Source organism: Harmonia axyridis, chromosome 1 (assembly GCF_914767665.1).
Source record: "Harmonia axyridis chromosome 1, icHarAxyr1.1, whole genome shotgun sequence".
Taxonomy (NCBI): Eukaryota; Metazoa; Arthropoda; class Insecta; order Coleoptera; family Coccinellidae; genus Harmonia; species Harmonia axyridis.
In genome coordinates, this window is record NC_059501.1 from 48846561 (window position 1) to 48866976 (window position 20416).

Below are 20416 nucleotides of genomic sequence, written 5' to 3' on the forward strand. Positions count from 1 at the left end.
GATACCTTCCTTTTAGCATGTACAGTATAAGAGCACTCCTCTATGGTTCGCATGATGACACTTACGAACCTGTTCGTTCCCTCATCTGGATCACGCGTCGCAGTCAAGTCGTGCCATGAAATATTTCTGGCTGCAATCACTAATCTATCGTGTGTTGAAGATTAATATTGTTGGCAGTTAACTTGCAATAATTAACACTCTGTTTGAAATAAATGTACACGTGGTGTAATAAAGAACTGAATATATTGAGTTACAACAACTGGTACAACTTACTCGTTACTCTGACCGAACTAAAAGAGAGAGAGCAAGAGGTACATATCATAGACCTAAACTTAGCATCATAGAATAACATGAGTGAGGTTTTCTTCAATGTTAAACTTTTGGTACATATTTACAATACCCCCACTTAACAAAAGTTTACATAAAAGCAATAAAAATCAACCGACACAGAGGCCTAAATGTTTCACAAACTTGGTATTCTTCACATTTTGTAACGGCTTTGTCAAAATGTCTGCAACCATCTCATCGGTAGGTACATACCTATAGATTAAATTAATCTTATTTTCATTCACTGCATCCCTCAAAAAATGATATCGAATGTCTATGTGCTTGGTTCTATCATGAAATACTGGATTTGTTGCTAGCTTCTGGGCACTTTGATTGTCGTTACATATACTTATGCAATCTAGTCTTCCCGTCAGCTCACATAAGACATTGTTCAAATAGATGGCCTCTTTTGCTGCTTCAAACAAAGCCATGTACTCGGCTTCAGTTGTGGATAGTGCAACCGTCTTCTGTTTGCAGCTCTTCCAAGAAATGGATGCTCCCGAGAATTTGAAGACATATCCGGTGAAGGATTTACGATCACCTTTATCCGAACCCCAGTCAGCATCTGCAAATCCTATTAAAGCATCTTTGTCTTTCTGAAATTTCATGAACAAGTGTTTGGTCCCTTTCAGATATCTCAGCACACGTTTGGCACATTGCCAGTGGATTTTTGGATAACAAGTATTATATTGACTCAAAAGGCTAACAGAATGTGGGATATCTGGTCGAGTCATAACAGTTAAATACATTAAGCTTCCAATCAATTCTTGATATGGAATTTTTGGATTACATTTTTCATTATTCGTGTTGCAGCCGCTCCGATAGTATTTAATTGAAGCGTATTTTAAGCGTGCAGTAAGATATTTAATAAATAATAATGCCGTTCACAAGGGATCAGTTGAGCGAAATCAGAGAAGAAATTAAAAAAAGTGTGGAAACTGTTCTCATTAATATTCTTGAAAATGGGGATTTTATTCAGAAAGTCATTGAACGAGTAAATTTTGTTTTCGAAAAAAACATGAATGCACACATCAAAGAAACCGAGGAACGCCATCTTAAAGAAATAAAGAATTTGAGGGAGAAAGTTGACTCTTTAGAACAGAATTCGAGGAGTCTGAACCTCAGAATAAATGGCGTACCTGAAGACCAAAGAAAAAAGCCGGATGATGATTTCAAGGGCATCATGATGAAATTGGGAATACAGCAGATAACCCCTAAGGAATGTTTCAGGATCGGGAAGACGAAATCTAATGGAAAGCCCAGACAACTGTTTATAAAATTAGAAAATCACGTAAACAAAGTTGAGATAATGAAAAATCGCAGAAAACTTAAAGGCACTAAAATACACATCAACGAAGATCTCACAAAGTATAAATTGGATTTAAAGAATAAGGCCTCTGAAAAATATGGTTTCAGGAATGTGTGGAGCCAGAACGGAAGAATATTCGCCAACATAAACAATGTAAAAACAGAAATTAAGACAGTTGATAACATTATCTGATTCAAAACTGTACGTATTATGTTGATTGTTTTATCAATATCGGAGTGGGTGATAATATGAAAGACACATTATTTCATATCTGGGTTGGGTAATCGTGGATATCATTTTGTGTTCAGTTCAATAATGTTTATTTTTTATCGGTTCATCTGTACAGGACCGATCTAATTATTTCATTATCATTTTCACATAGGTTAGTTTGTTTTGTTTGTTTTTTTTTTGTAATAGAGAAAAATCATTAATTTTAAGATGGATCATGAGAATATTTGTGAATTCGAGCAATATGATAATACTGAAATATGTAACGATGTTGATAGCGCCAAGAGCTGGCTTGAGGGGGATAAACAACTTAATTTGGTTGATTTCAACATAAGAAGTATTCGTAAAAATTATGATGAGTTGATTGTTTATTTGGAGTGTTTAAATTGCGAAAACATAGATGTTTTGGTACTCTCTGAGTGCTGGGAGTTAGAGAACGAAAATAGTTTTAATATACCTGGGTTCAAAATTTTTTATAATGAATCCAAATACAATAAAAGCGACGGATTGCTTGTGTATTCTAGGCCGAATATTGTGAGAGAGATGAGAGTCGTGCGATTTTCACAGACTAATGTGTTGCGCTTGATTTTCTTTATTGGTGGAGTGGTATATGGGTTGACCGCTTCTTACAGGCCTCCCTCTATTGAGGTGGGGAAATATATTGATGACTTGGAAGTGTATCTTTGTGAACTTGATTGTAGGGAAGTAGAGATGTTTGTGGGTGATATAAATATTAATATTAATATTCCAACTTGTCAAGATAGTTTGTTGTATCAATCTTGTCTGGGGGCGCATGGCTTTGAGGCAAAAATAACCGAGACAACTAGGGAAACCGATAACACTTCATCAGTAATAGACCATATATACACTAGAGTCGATGGTAAGATTCGAAAAGAAATTTCTTTGCGCTCTGCGGTAGTTCATACATCCTTGACAGATCACTATGGTACTATGTTGTCTGCTGGGTGCACTAAAGCGGTTAAGCCTTGTAAAGGGACTGGAATTGATGTAGAAAGCCGAGTTGATTACGATAGACTATATTTGTACTTATCAGGAGAGAACTGGCATGATATTCTGTGCTCAAATGATCCTCAGTATGCTTATTCTTGCTTTGTGGCATTGCTAAATGATGCCATAGATAAATCCGGTAAAAAAGTAATTTTGATCGCTTCAAAGAAATACAAGAAAGTTCAACCTTGGATTACCAAAGGTCTAATAATATCAATAAAGCACAGGGATAAATTGAAGAAAAAACTGATTAAGAGACCTTCGGCCGAGAGTAAAAATGAGTTCAATATTTATAGAAACCGATTATGTAGGCTTTTAAGAATAACCAAAGAAAGGTATTATAGAGAAAAAATTGCATTTGCCGGAAAAGATCAAAAAAAGCTTTGGTCAACAATAAATGAAATCAACGGAAGAACCAAAAAAAAAAGTAGTATTTTTGAAAGTATAAAAAATGATGAAAACGATGCTATTATTACGGACCACGCAGAAATGGCTAATGCCTTCAACAACTTTTTTGGAAATGTTGGACAAAAAATGTCGGATAAAACTAAAAATACTAAACGAGGAAATTATTCTGATCTTCCGTCTAGAGGCCTATCATCTGATATCTCGATGTTTCTTACGCCGGTTACCAATAACGAAATTATAAATGTCATAGGATCGCTTAAGGTTGTAGACTACTTTGCGCTGAAACTGCAATTCCGCTAGATGGAGCTACCCGAAAATTTTTGGTAGATTTGTACCTGACACACCCATTCAATTTGAAGAACCGCCTGTTTGGTATTTATTGCCCCTAATAAAATCTCAACTCTCGATGAAGCCCAGCAAAGAGTAAATTTGTGTTTCTGTAAACTTTAGAAATTCAGTTCAGTTTAGATACAGTGGCGTATCCTAGGGGGGGATAAGGGGGATATATACCCCCCAGAAGGAATATCCATTATATGTAACAACCTTATATATCACAATCTTATTATGAGTAAGCAAAATTCTTTGGAAAACTTCTTCAAAAGAAGGAAAATTTGTTATATTTGTTTAGTTATATATTACTAAATAAGATAATTACTGTAAATATTGTGAATACAGAAATGACAATGAACCACTGTCATGGACGTATATCGAATATGGATAATAGAAAAAAATATATGATTATCTCTGAGTGTATGATTTCACAGAGAAAATCATAAAGAGTGCATATTGAGATTTCTAGAATGAAAAATTCGAGAAGCTTTTGAGTTCTCATTTTATGCGCCTTTGGAGACCACAAAAGTGGGTATAGGAATATAAGACATGTGATTTATTAGGTTATTGTTGTCGGTTTGTTTATCTAGATGAGAATTTCTGATATTCTACTGAAATTCAAAATGATTATTTGACATTTGACACGTAAAAAAATGAGTGAAGGCAATAAGAAAAGGAACACTTGGGGTTTTTACAGATATATTCAGCTCATCTAAGTTCAATATTTAATAATTTTTTCAAATCGGATGAAAAAGGTTATTGTCAAATAAAAGTCACTTTTGATAGTTATTTGTTTTATTAGGCGGCAAAGCAGTAAATTGACTACCTCAGCTGAATTCCTAGTCACGCTACGCTCGGCCATGTATAAGTATTGATCTTTTAATTTTTTTTGTAGTGATGAATTGAAATGAAATTTCATACAAATTGCAATTGTTCGATGGTTGGTTGCTATGGAAATGTATATGTCCATAATAATTGTAGTTTGAAATTTTTTTTTTCCATTAATCATTTCTGATGATGCCTAAGCATGAAAGTACTTACTTTGCTGCGTAGGCAGGAAAAGTAATACTTTACTGATTGATATGTGTCTGCAAAATTGAAATTTACATATTTTATTATAAATGTTCCTCATTATGGGAGTCAAGATCAATAAATTAATTATTTGAAAATCAAAAATTTTGCTAATTGTGTAGCTTATACAATTTACAAGTCCTACCTTTTTTATTCCAGCAGTAGTCTGACTATACGTTTTTTGTGTCATGAACGGAATGTCCATAATGGCGAATAATTCCTCACATTGATATTTACCAATTCCTATTGACATATTGCCCCATACAACAGCTTTCGTTATTTCATTTTCCCCATTATTTGGATCAGTGCTCAATACAGTGGCTTCTTCACAATTATCACAAAAAAAATGCAGTCTTGAAGTCAATCCAAATCTTGTTTCTTTTACGAAAGTCATCTTTCCCATCGTACATTTGTCTCCATGCTTACAAATTTTCTCATATTCACTGAGAACGTGACCTAAGTTTACAATGCGGCGACCGTTCAACAAATGTTTTATTGACTTATAAGACTGGTCAACCTCTATTTCTAATGCAGGGTAATCTTGTTCAAATCTGAAATGAAATATTTTCAATACTTCCTTATTTACAGAAGAAATAATTTACTTACTCATTTCTTACAGACGTTGTTGATTGCATTAGTGGATTAGGATTTCGTTTTATATTTTGAAAGGCCAATGCTCTGAAAAAGGGTAAAATGGAATCCAAATTCTAGAATCTGTCGATGAACATTGATTTACAGAATGGTTTCAAATATAAACCTACATATTATGTACATACCTTGCTATCTGCAGGTTCTTCATTAATCTTGATCTGGACGTTTTTTTAGGCACTCTTGCTGAATTAGGGCGCTTCGCCATAATTGAGGTACGAAATTAATATAATATAACAAATATCACAAATAAATAATAAATGCACTGTTATTCACACGTTTTACGAATAGCTTATAGCTTCAAGTTGAACTGCCACAGGTAAACTAATATTTTTTCTATCATCCATTCGAATATATAGGTACTCAGCATATAGAAAATATACTAATTAGACAGTTCCTTTTCATAAATGAAATGAGTTTTGCCTTCAAAATTGAATTATCTACAAATATCTTTTCTTATATATTCTAAGAAATGACGTTTCATAAGGTTTTAACTTGATTTATAGATTCATTTGAAAATATAGATAGTGAGAAAGGGCTGCATTCATTCGAATATATAGGTAGGTACTCAGCATATAGAAAATATACTAATTAGACAGCTCCTTTTCATAAATGGAATAAGTTATGCCTTCAAAATTGAATTATCTACAAATATCTGTTCTTATATATTCTAACAAATGACGTTTCATAAGGTTTTAGTTTGATTTATAGATAGTGAGAAAGGGCTGCATATCATAAAACTATTTTCATAACCTCATAAATCCATCTAGTTGTCATAAATAGGACTGAGCAGAATCGAAGTTGAGGACGGATTCGTCATCAGTGAGTCATACACATAGACCTAATATCCATGGACCTAGTGTCACGTGATTTTTCAGAAGCTCGTAGAGGAGAAAGCATTACAGAGAGAAGAATATATGATTTCTCTTGATTCGAACAGAGATGCTACTGAGGGCAATCTGTCAAGAACCTAAAAGCAATAAAATAGGTGATTTATTACACTGAGATGGTCAAATGTCAAAATCATCTGATTGAAAGATATAAAGACATGATATTTTTTTATACGTTTTATGAACTGAATAGAATGAAATTTACATACTTTTTTATATTTATCATTTCGATTTGCCTAATTCAATGTTGGAATAAAATATGGCATATATTTGGATGAACTTCTACCATGTGAATCAGGAAAATTGAGAAATTTTAGACCATACTTCTTTCTGACATTGTGGGGACAGAACAGGATTTAATGTAACAATGAGTTGGACTCGTTAATATCTCAAGGAAATATAATATACATATAAATAATTGCTTATAGGAATCAGCAATACTCTTATTGGCTATAGGTGAAGATAAGTAATATTCGATTCAATCATCTTTTGAATTGGTAATATTTCTTTTACTTCAGGTAGAAAAATTCTCAATATTTTTCACAATTCTTTGCTTTAAATTCAAATTTGGAATAACGATTTAACGTTCAACTCTTCGAGTTGAAAGAGATGTATATTGTTCTCTTTCTCTAGGGCAATAAATCAACTAACGAAAAAGATTATTTAAAAAAAATATTGCAATTTCTTAAACTTTTATGACATGAAATTTTCAAGGAGGTATGTATACAAGAATGGCTTCACGAAGCGAAAAATTTTTACTATAAATTTTTTCAAGTTAATATTAATGAAGGAAGTACGAGAAAATTTTCTTAATCAAGAATTGCCTATTTTCAGGGTTAAATTTAAATGGTAAATATTGTAGATAGAGTTTCGGGAATAGGGAGTTTTTCAAAAGAAATTTTTTTTTTGAGAATTTTTTGTCAGATTTCTGAAATATTAATAATTTTCCACATTTCGGCAAAAATCCAGATACCTTTTTTTCATCTTAATTTCTTTATGACTTTTGAAATTTTCTTTATGATACTAAGCGCTCAAAATGTAATTCTCCAGACATCATTACGAATAAAATCAGCTAGCATATATATTTTAGGAACAGTATCGTTTCTAATTCTAACAATGATTTCATAACAAGTTTTCTACCTTTCCCTATTCTTCAGTGCAATATTGTCATAAACTAGTAATGTACACAATTTTAGCCAATCAGAGAAACCCTACCCTCGTAAATCATAAAAGTGTCATTCATCTCGAGCCATAAAATACAGTCCAAGATTCTATTGGCGTTCATGTTGCAAAAAGGCGTAAACCTTTGGGAGGCGTTCCAAAAAGCATAATTCCATATGAAAATCATCTACAATTAGAGCCAATCAAGCAATTTTAAAAAAATTTTTGCACCAATTCAAAACACATAATATCACTGAACATTTGTGGATGAGTTACTTGAAATGAGAAGTCTCTCTGAAGCTGAATAGTCATTTAAAGAAAGTGTTCAATTTCAAAGTTCGATTTGCGGAATACTATCGATTTTTTTTTGGAAATCGAAACGGGATCTTCAAGTTCACTATATCACGTCATTGTTCACTCAAAAAATGAAATGAATCCGACCTGTACTTTGGAATTGGAATGCACTGAAATTAGCACTGAAATAGCAGTGGTATGAACAAGGTATTGAACACCCTTAAGAACAGCGCGGCACCTGGACTTGATGGTTTTGGGGTATCACTGCTCAAAAAAATACATACATATATATTGGTTCCTTTAACTCACATTGTTAACTTGGTTTTCAGTACAGGTGTCGTGCCCGCCCAATGGAAGGAATCATATGTTACCTGTGTGCATAAATCTGGTGATAAGACGGAAATGACTAACTACCGACCGATCTCTATAATAAGTAATTTTGCTAAAGTATTTGAGAAGTGTGTGAAATCGAGGTTTGTTAACTTTTTAACAAAATTCAACATTTTGAGTGAGAGTCAGTATGGGTTTAGGGAGGGCAGATCAACTGAGAGCGCCATTGAAGAGTTGATAAAAAAAATAACATATGCGTTGAATGATAATAAAAAGATATTGACGGTATTTTTAGACTTGGCGAAAGCATTCGACACTGTTTCACATAGCTTATTAATTAAACGGCTCGAACAATGTGGCGTGCGAGGGATCTGTCGGGTATTGTTCGAAAACTATCTTCACAATCGAATGCAATATGTCAGAATCAATGGAAAATTTAGTCAGCCTCAGGTTGTCCATACTGGTATCCCGCAAGGTACGGTTCTCGGTCCGGTACTGTTTCTCATCTTTATAAATAGTTTTTTGTGTATTCCTAATTTAGATGTGATTTCTTATGCGGATGATTCTGTAATTTTGTTTTTGGGTGATTCATGGGATGAGGTTTATGCCACAGCGGTTGAGGGAATGGGGGTGATCGGTGATTGGCTGTCGGATAATCAGCTGACTATGAATGTGGCGAAGACTAAATTTATTTCATATTCACTTAGGATTGATGGTCAGCCTGTTTTTTCATCTATGCCAGTTCACTTGGGCAGTTGTGACAGATCAATTCATTGCAGCTGCTCGTTGATATTGAGAGTAGATCACATTAAATATCTGAGAATATATATAGACAAATATCTGAGATGGGACATGCAGATTCATTTTCTCATCGAGAGACTTAAGAGACTATTTTGTGTTTTTTATAATTTAAGAGGAGTACTCAACCGCACTGCATTATTGCGAATATATGATTCACTAGTAGTTTCTATTCTAAGATACGGGATTGCAGTTTGGGGGGGTGCTTTCAATGTTTATATGAGCAGCTTGCAGGTAATACAGAACACAATATTGAAAATAATTATAAAAGCACCGAGAATGTATAACACCAAGAGTCTGTATGCCCAAACTGAGCAACTGAACATAAAGCAATTGTATATTTTTGAAATTCTCCTCAGCCAGTTCAGGACAGAAACAAAGTTGATAGATCATGGATATCATACAAGACATCTTGTTAAACAGGCGGCTGTGGTGCCTAGGCTGAGCAAATATCACCTTCAGCATGGTTGGCTGTACTATCGACCTAAATTGTACACTCTTCTCCCACTTAAGTTTAAAGTTAACTTCAACTTCAAGAATAAAAAGCATAGGATTGAACTCAAACGTTTTCTGATTGATAATTCGAATAGATTTTATGCGGTTATTGACGGATCAATCTACAGGCCGTGGGTTTTTGGTTCATAGGCGGTTGTGTGTTGAAGTGGACAAGATGTGGTTGAGTTCATTTTTGGTTTTATTTATTTTTTTTTTACACCTTATTGAAGGAATATGGCGTTGGCGCTATCACATAGAAATGAAAACTGTGAATTGCTCAACTTGTTCATCACGTATATAGGTGATTTGGTGGCATACGAGCTCTAGCTCAGGTCACCAGGTCACTGTAATTGTATCTAGAATTTATTGTTATGTATATATTATCAGGATGAATAAAAATTCATTATTATTATTATTATTATTATTGTCTAGTGGAGTACAAACAGTCTTGCAGTCTGACATTCCAAATTTTTTTAACAGATTATCAATATACTCCTCTTGATCAATAGCTATATAATCTTTTTTTCTGTTTATTCTAATTCCTAAGCATCGTTTTGCTTCACCTAGATTTTTTACTTCAAACTGAGAATTGAGTTTTTTTTAAAAACAAAATCAATTTCATTTTGATCGACAGAGAAAACAAGAAAATCATCTACATAAAGGGCTATTATAGACAATTTATCCCTATTCCGTTTTACATATAAACATGGTTCAAATTTTGATTTCTTGTAACCTATCTCTAATAATACTATGTCGACCCGCTCATTCCAAGCTCGACTAGCCTGTTTTAAACCGTATATGGCTTTCTTAAGTTTGAAAACCATATTAGGCTTTTCTTTGGAAATAAAACCTTCAGGCTGTTCTATGAAAACATCTTCTTTAAGAAAACCGTTTAAAAAGGCAGTTTTTAAGTCTAAATGTACAATTTTTAAGTTCAGTCTAATGGCTAATCCTAATAAAAGTCTGAGTGTTGAATGTCTCACTACTGGGGCAAAAGTTTCACTGTAGTCAATGCCCTTTTTCTGGGTGTAACCTTTGGCTACAAGCCTTGCCCTATATTTGTTCTGGTTTTCATAATCACTTTTCACCTTAAAAACCCACTTACACTTCACCACTGTGCTGCCTTCTGGTGGACTCACTAGCTCCCATGTATCATTCTCATCGAATGACTGGATCTCTTCCTTCATTGCCTGCAGCCACTCATGTGCATCTGGTCTTGATAGTGCCTCTGTCACTGTAATTGGTAGAATTGATGTATCGTGCTCTTCATCGACTTCTGCACCATTAAAATATGTTACATACTCATCAAAGTTTTTCCTTTTGGGTTCTCTTCGCGACCTTCTCGGAACTTCTAATGGATGTGTTCTGTCTGGTTCTATATCTGGAACAAAATCACTGTCATTATCTGAGAAATTAACATGGTCATCATGAACAGATTCATCTGAGCTTGGAGAAAACTGTTCGCTAGTTTCCCCCACTGGATCTGGAACCTCCTCAGTATTTTCTTCTACAGAATATGGCACTGCAACAGTCGTTCTTTCCATAATCGTAACATCACGACTGATTATCACTTTTCTTGTTCTTGGGTTGAAACATCTATATCCCTTCGTTGTCTCGTCATAGCCCACAAGGATATGTCGTTCTGACTTCGGATCCCATTTTTTTCTGTTTACCTTAGGAATGTGAACCATAACTACACTTCCGTATACTCTTAGGTGACTAATATCTGGCCTTTTACCTGTCCATAGCTCATAGGGAGTTTTTGAAATCTTCGAAGATGCAGAACGATTTTTCAAATAACAGGCTGCTTGGCATGCTTCAGCCCATAAGGCTTTACTCAAGCCCTCATCAAACATGAGGCATTTCGCTTTCTCAACTAGGGTACGATTGAATCGTTCAGCCATTCCATTTTGTTGCGGTGTATGACTATTTAAAGTTTGGTGTATTATTCCGGCACTCTTCAAATATCTGGTAAAATCACCGTTGCAAAATTCACCTCCATTGTCACTTCTTAGGGTTTTAATGTTGGTGTTTTGCAGGTTTTCTGATAAGGCTTTGAATTCTTTAAACCTTTCCAATGCCTCATCCTTAGTCTTGAGGAAATAAACAAAACACATTCTACTATAGTCGTCTATGAATGTAAGGAAGTATTTTGCTCCACCTAATGACGTTGTCTCCATCGGGCCACAGATATCACTGTGAATTACTTCCAACACTTTATCTGCTCGGCTTCCTTCTTTGGGGAATGGCAAACGGAACTGTTTGCCTTTACAGCATACTTCACAATTTTTTAAGCTTGCTTGACCCTTAAGGATGAGTCCATTTACCAGCTTCTCTGTCATCTGCAAGTAATTATCATTGATGTGACCCAAACGTTGATGCCAGGTTGTTCTGCTAGCAGCTATATAGCACACTGGCTTCTCTTCGTGCAAGTTTAACTTGTATACATTATTGCACAAGTCAGCAGTTGCCACTAAAATATTATGACGATTATAAATATAGCAACCATTCTCATTAAAGGATACCTTATTTCCATTTTTAATTAATTGCGACACAGATAAAAGATTTGTAGTCAAACCTGGGACATATTGTACTCCCTGTAATAATATATCTTGTTTCTTATCGGTAAATGTTTGTATTTTCACGTCTCCAGCACATTCAACTCCCAATTTGGCCTTATTTGCTACAGTGACGTCTTTCAAATCCGGATTCCTGAAGGTTATCATCCACCATAGAGAAAGGAGGAAAAGAGTGACGACTCAGCGGTAAAATAAATAAGCGTGATTGTGGCGACCTTATGGGCAGGGTATGGAACTAATGATGTTGATTCTGCGCATTTGGCGCCTTATTATTTCATTATTCGAAACAACTCACCAGTTGAATGAAAACCTGCACCGAAAATTATGAAAAAACTGTAATATCAATTACAGTTTTTTCAATATTTCAGTGGGGTTTTGCATCCAACTTAATTTTTACTTAAGTAATAATACTCAACGAATTTTGACATACTTTTTATTGTACATAATTATACAAATTGATATTTGTGAACAGAAATTAATGAAATAATTGAATCAAATTATAAATATATCGTATTGTACCACTTGAATATTAAAGAAGGAAACATTTCATTTGAAGATTGACAATAAAATAATTATTTTTGTGATTACTGACAAATATCCAGGAAATCGAAGGATTGAATGGAATCTTCAATTCTTTGGCAGAACTCCAACGTAAGCCTTTTGAAACTTGGAACAAAGTGAAAAATTGATGGTGATCCTGAAGAGACTTTTATTGAAAGTATATAAGGTGAAAGCCATAGAACAATATGAAAATATAGCTCCGTTTTCTTAAATCGTCACAACTGCTCCCTTAGACATTTAGGTACTAATATAAAAAAAAATTCTCTTTGTTAAATGACTCTTTTTCTTGATATTAATTTGATTTAAAATGCCTGGTCTTTTCTTCACAAAAAGGAAAACAGTATCAGTATTCGGTTGGTTATTTCTGATCCTATCTGAACTTGAATCTGTTAAACTAGTACTCGGTACACAATTAATTAAATTATTCTGATCTTAAAGAAGTGCATAATTTGGAAAATCTGGCAGGGATGAAGGTAAAAGTCTGGTTTTAGGTGTATTGAAAAAATTGTCCTCACTGATATGGTCCCCACATATTTTACTCATACTCATATTAATATTTGCTGGATAGAACAGCTTCAATTGCTTTATCCCATTCAAAAATTCTAGTTGGAGGTCTAAAACAGTGCTTGTTCGTGGTTGAACCCCTGACAATTTTGGATGCAACATGATATGATAAAATGCTGATCAGTTATGACAAAAGGTGCTTTATATTTATAATTATCATACATACGAAAAAACTAGAAGATATATGCCTAAGATTCTTCAATGCTTCGCCAGCAAATATTCAAACGGAGGTAAATTAAAAAAAAACCGAAAAATACATACCTACATGATCATTTAATTCAACTGGAACCCTCTAAAATTTAGGACTTTTTTATGTAAAGAGTTTTTGACATTGTTTCATTTGTTCTTTTTTTGTAAATGAGAACCTTCTGAAATAAAGATGTTATTATTATTAACAAACTTGAACCTGCAAGAAAATAAGAATCAGGAGAGAACTGAAACACAAAAGAGAGGTTGGAATTTAGAATTTACGCCGAAAACATTTCATCATTTACAGTTACAGTAGATAAGGATGAAATATGTTTTTGTGTGAAATAGCGATACATTAGTTCCTAACCCTGTCCCTCGGGTCGCTAGCATCAAGATTTCAAACGACTCTTCGCAGTTGTCAGTCTTCTCTTTATTTGTCTATGTCATCCACTGTTTATTTGAGGTTAAATGAAAACTAGCTCCACTGTCAACATACCAGTCTGTGACATTAAAGTCACCTGTCGTGAACACAGCACTGAAGCCTCCATCGACTCTATTAGGACATTTTGTCATGTAATGCCCATTCTTTTTACATCTGAAGCAAATAATATTACTGTGATCCTTTTTGTTTGAATTGTGCTGTTCTGCAATTTCACGAGTGAATTTATCATTCCTATTCTGTGATCTCTCTTTGTGCTGTTTTTTAACTGCGCTCTCTTTCGGTTGCTTACGGTAACCAAACTTTCTGTTAACAGCGAATGCTCCATTACTGCCGTTGGTGTCGCCATCTGTCTGCATGTCAAGAAGTTTCGTCTTGATGGAATCTGTTGTAACTTCCAAACCTGAATTTTCAATAGCCATAATCATAGGTGCAAATTTTTCAGGGAGACCAGCTAATAATAAAGATCCCACCCATATTTCATCAATGGCAAATCCGGTTCTTCTTAATTTCTGTGAAGTTTCTATAATTTGATTGATGTGAGACTCCATATTCACGTGATTATCCAATCTGGCGGATATTAGTGTTCGTAAGAGTCCTATTTTACGCATAAATCCACTATCGTCATAAAGTTTCCTCAGGCGAGTCCAAACTTCTTCAGCTGTCTTGGAATCTTTCCCATGTGGAAACAACGATGGGTCGATTGTTAAAATCAACTTTGGAGTTTCCTTGGAAATTTTTGCAGTCTTTTCCTTATTGGCACTAGTTCAGTTCTGTATAGTGTGTTTATATTCAAAAATTAGTTTGCAGAAGATTTTGTATATTTTTGTAGCTGTTGATATAATAATACCAAATTTCATCTATAAAGAAAGCTCAATTAAAGACGAATTTTAGAAAATTCTACATAAACACCTACCTGTTTCATCCCACTCTGCAATTAAAATGGGAAACAACAGAAAATGTACATTTTGTTGTTTGGAACAAAATAACATCAACGTCAAAATCGTATTTGAAGGGAATTCGCGGCATTCTCGTGCATGACAGTTACTTTTCATTTAGGATCTTTGGGAGTACCTGTAACTCATGAGCTTCGGGTCCAAATATTTGGTCCGTTTTAGCGTATCCTGGAATAATAGACTTCACTGGGTACACCCTATCCTCATCAAACGGGTGGAATTTGGTGTATTTTAACCCTTTTTCCGAAATGAAGGGAGCACGAAGACAAATTTTCAAATTACTTCAGGATGTCTACGACATCATTTGATGAATTACATTTGAAGTTAAAGGACTGTAAATGGTAAAAGGTAAATGTAATGCATTGATTAAGCGATGGGTCAGTCAGGGCCACATAACACAAATACAAGGTAAATTACTGTACATTTATAATTCAGTACCTGCTAGATTTTACGGTTTACCAAAGATCCACAAGCCCACTATTGCCTTGAGACCAATAATATCATCTGTTAGCACCCCCACATCCAAATTGGCAGTTTTTATATCAGACATCCTGTCTAAATATCTTTCTTCTACCAGAAGTAGATATTTTATTGAAGATTCCTTTTCTTTTGCCCAATATGTGAATGATTTCCAGTTACCTGTTGATTATGTCCTGATCAGCCTGGACGTTGTATCTCTTTTCACCAACATTCCTGTCGAGTTGGCAGTTTCAGCTGTTGAGAACAAGTGGGAGACTATCAGAAACCACACAAGTCTACCAAAAGAAGAATTCATCTATGCCATTAAGTTCCTGTTTTCTTCGAACTATTTTCTTTTTAATAGTAGGTTCTTCAAACAGGTGCTCGGTTCCCCTATGGGTTCCAACTTTAGTCCTTCTCTTGCTGAAGTAGTAATGGATTTCCTTCTGGACTGCATTCTTGCCAATATTCCTTTTCACATTCCTTTCATCAAGAAATATGTTGATGATCTAATATGTGCTGTACCTAAAGATCAGGTTGCTTTGATTCTAGACAGGTTCAACAGTGAACATGAGAGCATACAGTTTACTGTGGAGGATGAAACAGCGAATGATGTCCCATTCCTGGATACAAGGGTGATTCAAACACCGGAAAATAGGCTGATTCTGGATTGGTACCGAAAACCAACAAGTTCAGGGAGATACTTACACTATTTTTCTAATCATCCACATGGGCAAAAGGTGAACATGATTTTAGGATTGAAGAATCGTATTGAAAAAGTTGCCCATCCAAGTCTAAGGCAGCAGAATCTGAGGTTGTTGTTACAGTTGATGCTAGAGAATGGATACCCAAAAAGTTTGTTGTCCAGATTAATTTATAATACCACTCCTTCGAGACAGCCAAAGAATGGAGAGAGGGGCGCATCCACCACTGTGGACACTGAGAACACAGACAGAATTTTTTACTTATCTATTCCCCTAATAAATGGTATGACTAATGCATTAATTAACCTCCTGAAGACAAAAATTAGATTGATTCAGAAATCTTATTTTAAAATTGACAGGTTATACAGTCGAGTGAAGGATATGATGACTGTTGATAATATGAGTGGTGTGGTATATTGTATTCCTTGTACAATATGTAGTGAGGTGTATATTGGTCAGACGTCTCAGCTTTTGAAGAGAAGGATTGCTCAACACAAAAGCGACATCAAGAATCCAAACAAGATTTGTGCCCTAGCGGACCATACCCGGGACAAAGACCATCCAATGAATTATGATTCCACCAAAATTCTTGAATGTGAAGTGAATGGAAAGAAAAGATGTTTCTTAGAGATGTACCATATTAAACGCGAAACCTGTTCGATGAATTACAGAAGGGATGTAAACAATATTAGCTCCATCTATTCTTATTTGATTCATTATGAACAATTTAGTGGGAGTGAATTGAATGAATCACATTCCACAAGTTCTGCAGTCGTAGAGATAACGTGATTGATTCCCATGTTCTGGACCAGTTTGGTGAGAGTGGATTGGTGTTTGGTTCATGGCATCTTTTAACAATCGCATTTGTTCTGAGTTCGGTGAGAGTGAATTACTGGGACCAATGTGATTTAATGCTACTCTATGTTTCATTTCTCATGTGCGTGTATTCTGTGGCAAGTCTGGTTGACAGCATTTTTGACAACCTCTCATTTGATTATTCTGTTTACTTTGTTTATATGATTAAAATTGATTTCTACTCCTTTGCTAACGAAATATCAGATTTTTTCGCTGAAGTTGTTGATGTTCTTGTTCATTGCTTTCTTGAGAGCTATTGATTTGTGTTCAAATAAGATCTTTATAACTCTGTATTTCGGTATGTACTATTTGTATTATTATTATTTTTATATATTTCTACATGCTTGTGATGTATCATGTTTTCACTGTTTTCTATTGCTATTGTAGAGTCCTGAAGAAGGTCCCCATCGGGATCGAAACGTCGACTAAATGGAATAAACAAGAGTGACATTATAACACTTATCAATTTCCCACACCCCTTATCAAATTTACTACTATTGTTGTATATTGGGATTTAAAATTGTTGATATATATATATATATATTTTTTTTTTCCACCTTATAGGGTTGGTATATATATATATATATATATATATATATGTATATATATATATATATATATATATATATGTATATATATATATATATATATATATATATATATATATATATATAATAGATAACAATGTTAGGATGTTTCGATCTAGGAAATTCAGTGATACACTTTTATATCATCCAAGCATTCGGTAAGACTTCTTACCTTTCTCAAGGATCTGCAATATATATTGCTCTATTCAAACTAATTAATTACCCTATTCTGGTTTTTTTCGCTGCTCAGAGAACCTAGAACTTCTGAGTACTTCTACTGCATTCATCCAATTCCGGCAGTAGTTACGTGAAAACTGCAAATCTCATATGAATATGGAAAAAATTATTATGACATAATTTTAGGCTCTATTCAAACTAATTAATCACCCTATTCCGGAATTTTATGCTGCTCAGATTACCGAGAACTCATGAGTTCTACTACAACATTCATCCCATTCCACATTCAACCAAAAATTCCGGAATATGGTAATTAATTAGTTTGAATAGAGCCTAAAATTAAGGCGTTATCATTTTTTCCATATTCATTTTGGATTTGCATTTTTCACGTATCTACTGCCGGAATGGGATGAATGCAGTAGTCGAACTTATGAGTTCTCGGTAAAATGAGGAGCAAAAAATTCCGTAATAGGATAATAAATTAGTTTTAATACAGCCTAAAATCATTATGTTATTCAAATTATTCTGAGGAGTTTATTTACGATTGGGTTCTGCTAGCTTAACCGTAAAGCTTGTAGAACCCAGGGTTTTTTAAAGAAAGGTGAATTTAGAAATTTGGTAATGGGTTCAAAAGTGAGCTTAAAAAGAGCCTAAAATTATGGTGTAATCAGATTTTTCATAAGATATCGATTAGCTGGGTGGTTCTGCTAGCTTAACGTTAAGCGAGCAGAACCCGCGATTTCTCAGACAATTCAGGAGCAAAAAATTTTTGAATAGAATGTTAAATTAGCCTTAAATGAGCCTAAAATTATGGCCTGAAAAAAAAATCGAAATATGAAATTAAAATTGTATTTGATAAATTACTAATTAAACTATTTTCTACTTCCAGATTTTCATCATCTTTTTTTCGTTTCTTCAATTCTAGATCTGCACACATTATAGGATAATAATAATACTTTATTCATCCTGTCAGACAAGTTATTTGTACTGCGATATCTTTCCCATGCTTGTAAGGTATCGTTCGGTAATGCAGACTCTACCAGAGGAAATAAAATTGCTGTATACTTTTCCCTTGTTACCCCTAGAAATTACAATAATACTCGTTGCAGAAGGCAATTCCAACACTCTTGCGTTCGAAAACGAGCGACGTCGCTCGTTTTCGAATTTCGCATTCGTATTGGAATAGGAGCCCATTCTGCAACTTGTTTTAGAATATAATATTCTAGCTTATCATAAAGATTGGAAAGTGACATTATTATACATTGCTTTTCTAAGAACTAAACTCAACAATTCTTTCACATAGACCTTGATAAGGAATACATCGTTTGCGAACCTGGCGTTCATCTGGTCCATAGCTAACGTGTTATAGGCCCCTGATGGAGGAAATCTCTCCACTAGTTCTCTTGGAGCTGAATCTGTTGCCTGCAGGTACTGTAATATGTCTTCAAGATCGATTTCCTTGTCTTTATGGATTTGTCAGAACTGTCCTCACAATCAAATCCAATTCTTGACATTTCCGTCGAATTTTTTGAGTTCGATTTTGGGAAGACGGAATTTCCACTTATGCTTCTTACTGCTACATTCCTGGGATGTTGCTTGGTCTTCAGGTATCTTCTTCAACTGAACTTCACATTTGGATCTTTGCCTTATGAACTCATCTCGGTAGAATTCTACCTGTCAAATTCCTTTTCCAAATCTGCTTCTTTGGCACCATCAGTTAGTAGCATACATCTGATGTTTTCATCTGCAGAGAATAAGCGGTCACCCTTGTCTTCTAATTGTCTCAAAAGGGATAACACGTCATCATTTGTCGTTCATTTTTAGGTCGATTTCTGCAGACGTTTTCATGAAGTGTTTTCTAATTAAATCTCGTTCTTTCTTAAAACTTTACATTATCATGGTCGCCAAATGTTGTATCTTCACTTATTTCCTTGAAAAACTTCGATTGAAAATAGTTTGTGACAGCTTTCAGAGAATTATATTTTAATATTTTATGACATCTCTGTTGTAACACAAACATCCAAAATATAAAATTATATACAGGGAACAATTATTGAAACAATGAAATCAATCTATTTCCAACACGGAACACCGGACATTTTGCTGGGGCACCAAGTCAGTTGATTAAACTGACATTCTTCTTGACACAATTATGTTTTTGTATACCACTCTTTCTAGTAAAATGAAAAAAATGCTAAGAATAAATTCAATTGAAATCAAATAGGCGCTCTCAGTTATGAAAATATAAATAGGTACTAAAATGCAACTTCAAGAATTACTTCGTCTTTTTACTATAGACTAAAAGAGCATCTTATTTTTGAACAATACTGGACATTTTTATTGTAATCGACAAAACGTCCTGTGATGAATTCGAAATTGCGATTTTAAGTTAAAAATAGGATTTCATATTATATTTAATGTAAAAGTGTAAGGGGTTGGGTAAAAGTACTGAAACCTGCCTAAATGTCAACCTCACCTGCTAGATTGATACCTAATGTTATCCGGTACACCCTGCTAGATAACTGACGAGGCGCTGACGACCGAGCGATAGCCGGAATGAGCTATCACCCTCAAACTGTCAACGGTCTCTTTTTTTTTTGAGAGAGCGGAATAACGGTTGAGGTAGGGCACCATTTTTGTCCTGGGATTGAGAAATCGATCCCGAAGGCGGAGGAACAGATATACTGTCAACGGCATAAGCATACGGAAGGCAATGGGAAACGACCGTATTAAAGGCTCAAATGAATCCCTAGAAAACTAGTATGGTAGGAGGAAACAAAATTACGACCCTCATTCCCCGGCAGCCCTTAAGTGGGAAGAGGGTGCTAAGAACAAAAAATTTTGCAACTTGGAATGTTACTTCAATGTTTGAGGCAGGAAAACTTCAGAATGTTCTTCAGGAGATGAACAGGTTGAGCATAGACATAGAATGAGTTATTGGTTTGAGACCTTTTTTAATGATGAACTATTTTCTTGACAGGGTTGAAGGTCAGGTTGTTGGAACAAAAACCACCTCTCAGACCATTGCCGACATGTTTCGACTTTATTC

The 20416-nt window shown here is 34.6% G+C and overlaps 1 protein-coding gene and 2 long non-coding RNA genes across 6 annotated transcripts in view; 1 reads left to right on the top strand and 2 right to left on the bottom strand.

Annotated features, from left to right (window-relative positions):
* The window catches only part of LOC123673350, a 66254-nt gene extending 51014 nt beyond the window's left edge, over positions 1-15240 (bottom strand). The window contains exons 1-2 of one of the 4 annotated variants that reach the window (XR_006746462.1): positions 14546-15240; positions 13408-14489 (exon numbers count right to left, since the gene is read on the bottom strand). Coding sequence is in view for 1 of the 4 variants with exons in the window: in XM_045607839.1 (XP_045463795.1) it covers positions 13629-14240 (612 nt within the window). In the remaining 3 variants the exon portion in view is untranslated. Of the gene's footprint in view, positions 1-13262 lie in introns of all 4 variants that reach the window. The other 3 variants (XR_006746464.1, XR_006746461.1, XM_045607839.1) reach the window with 3 other exon arrangements.
* LOC123673425 lies at positions 11161-20416 on the top strand. Its single transcript, XR_006746475.1, has 2 exons — positions 11161-12603; positions 20296-20416. It is a non-coding gene; the product is annotated as an uncharacterized LOC123673425 (long non-coding RNA).
* Positions 18203-19920, bottom strand: LOC123673429. Its single transcript, XR_006746476.1, has 2 exons — positions 18701-19920; positions 18203-18448 (listed from the first exon to the last, which is right to left on the bottom strand). It is a non-coding gene; the product is annotated as an uncharacterized LOC123673429 (long non-coding RNA).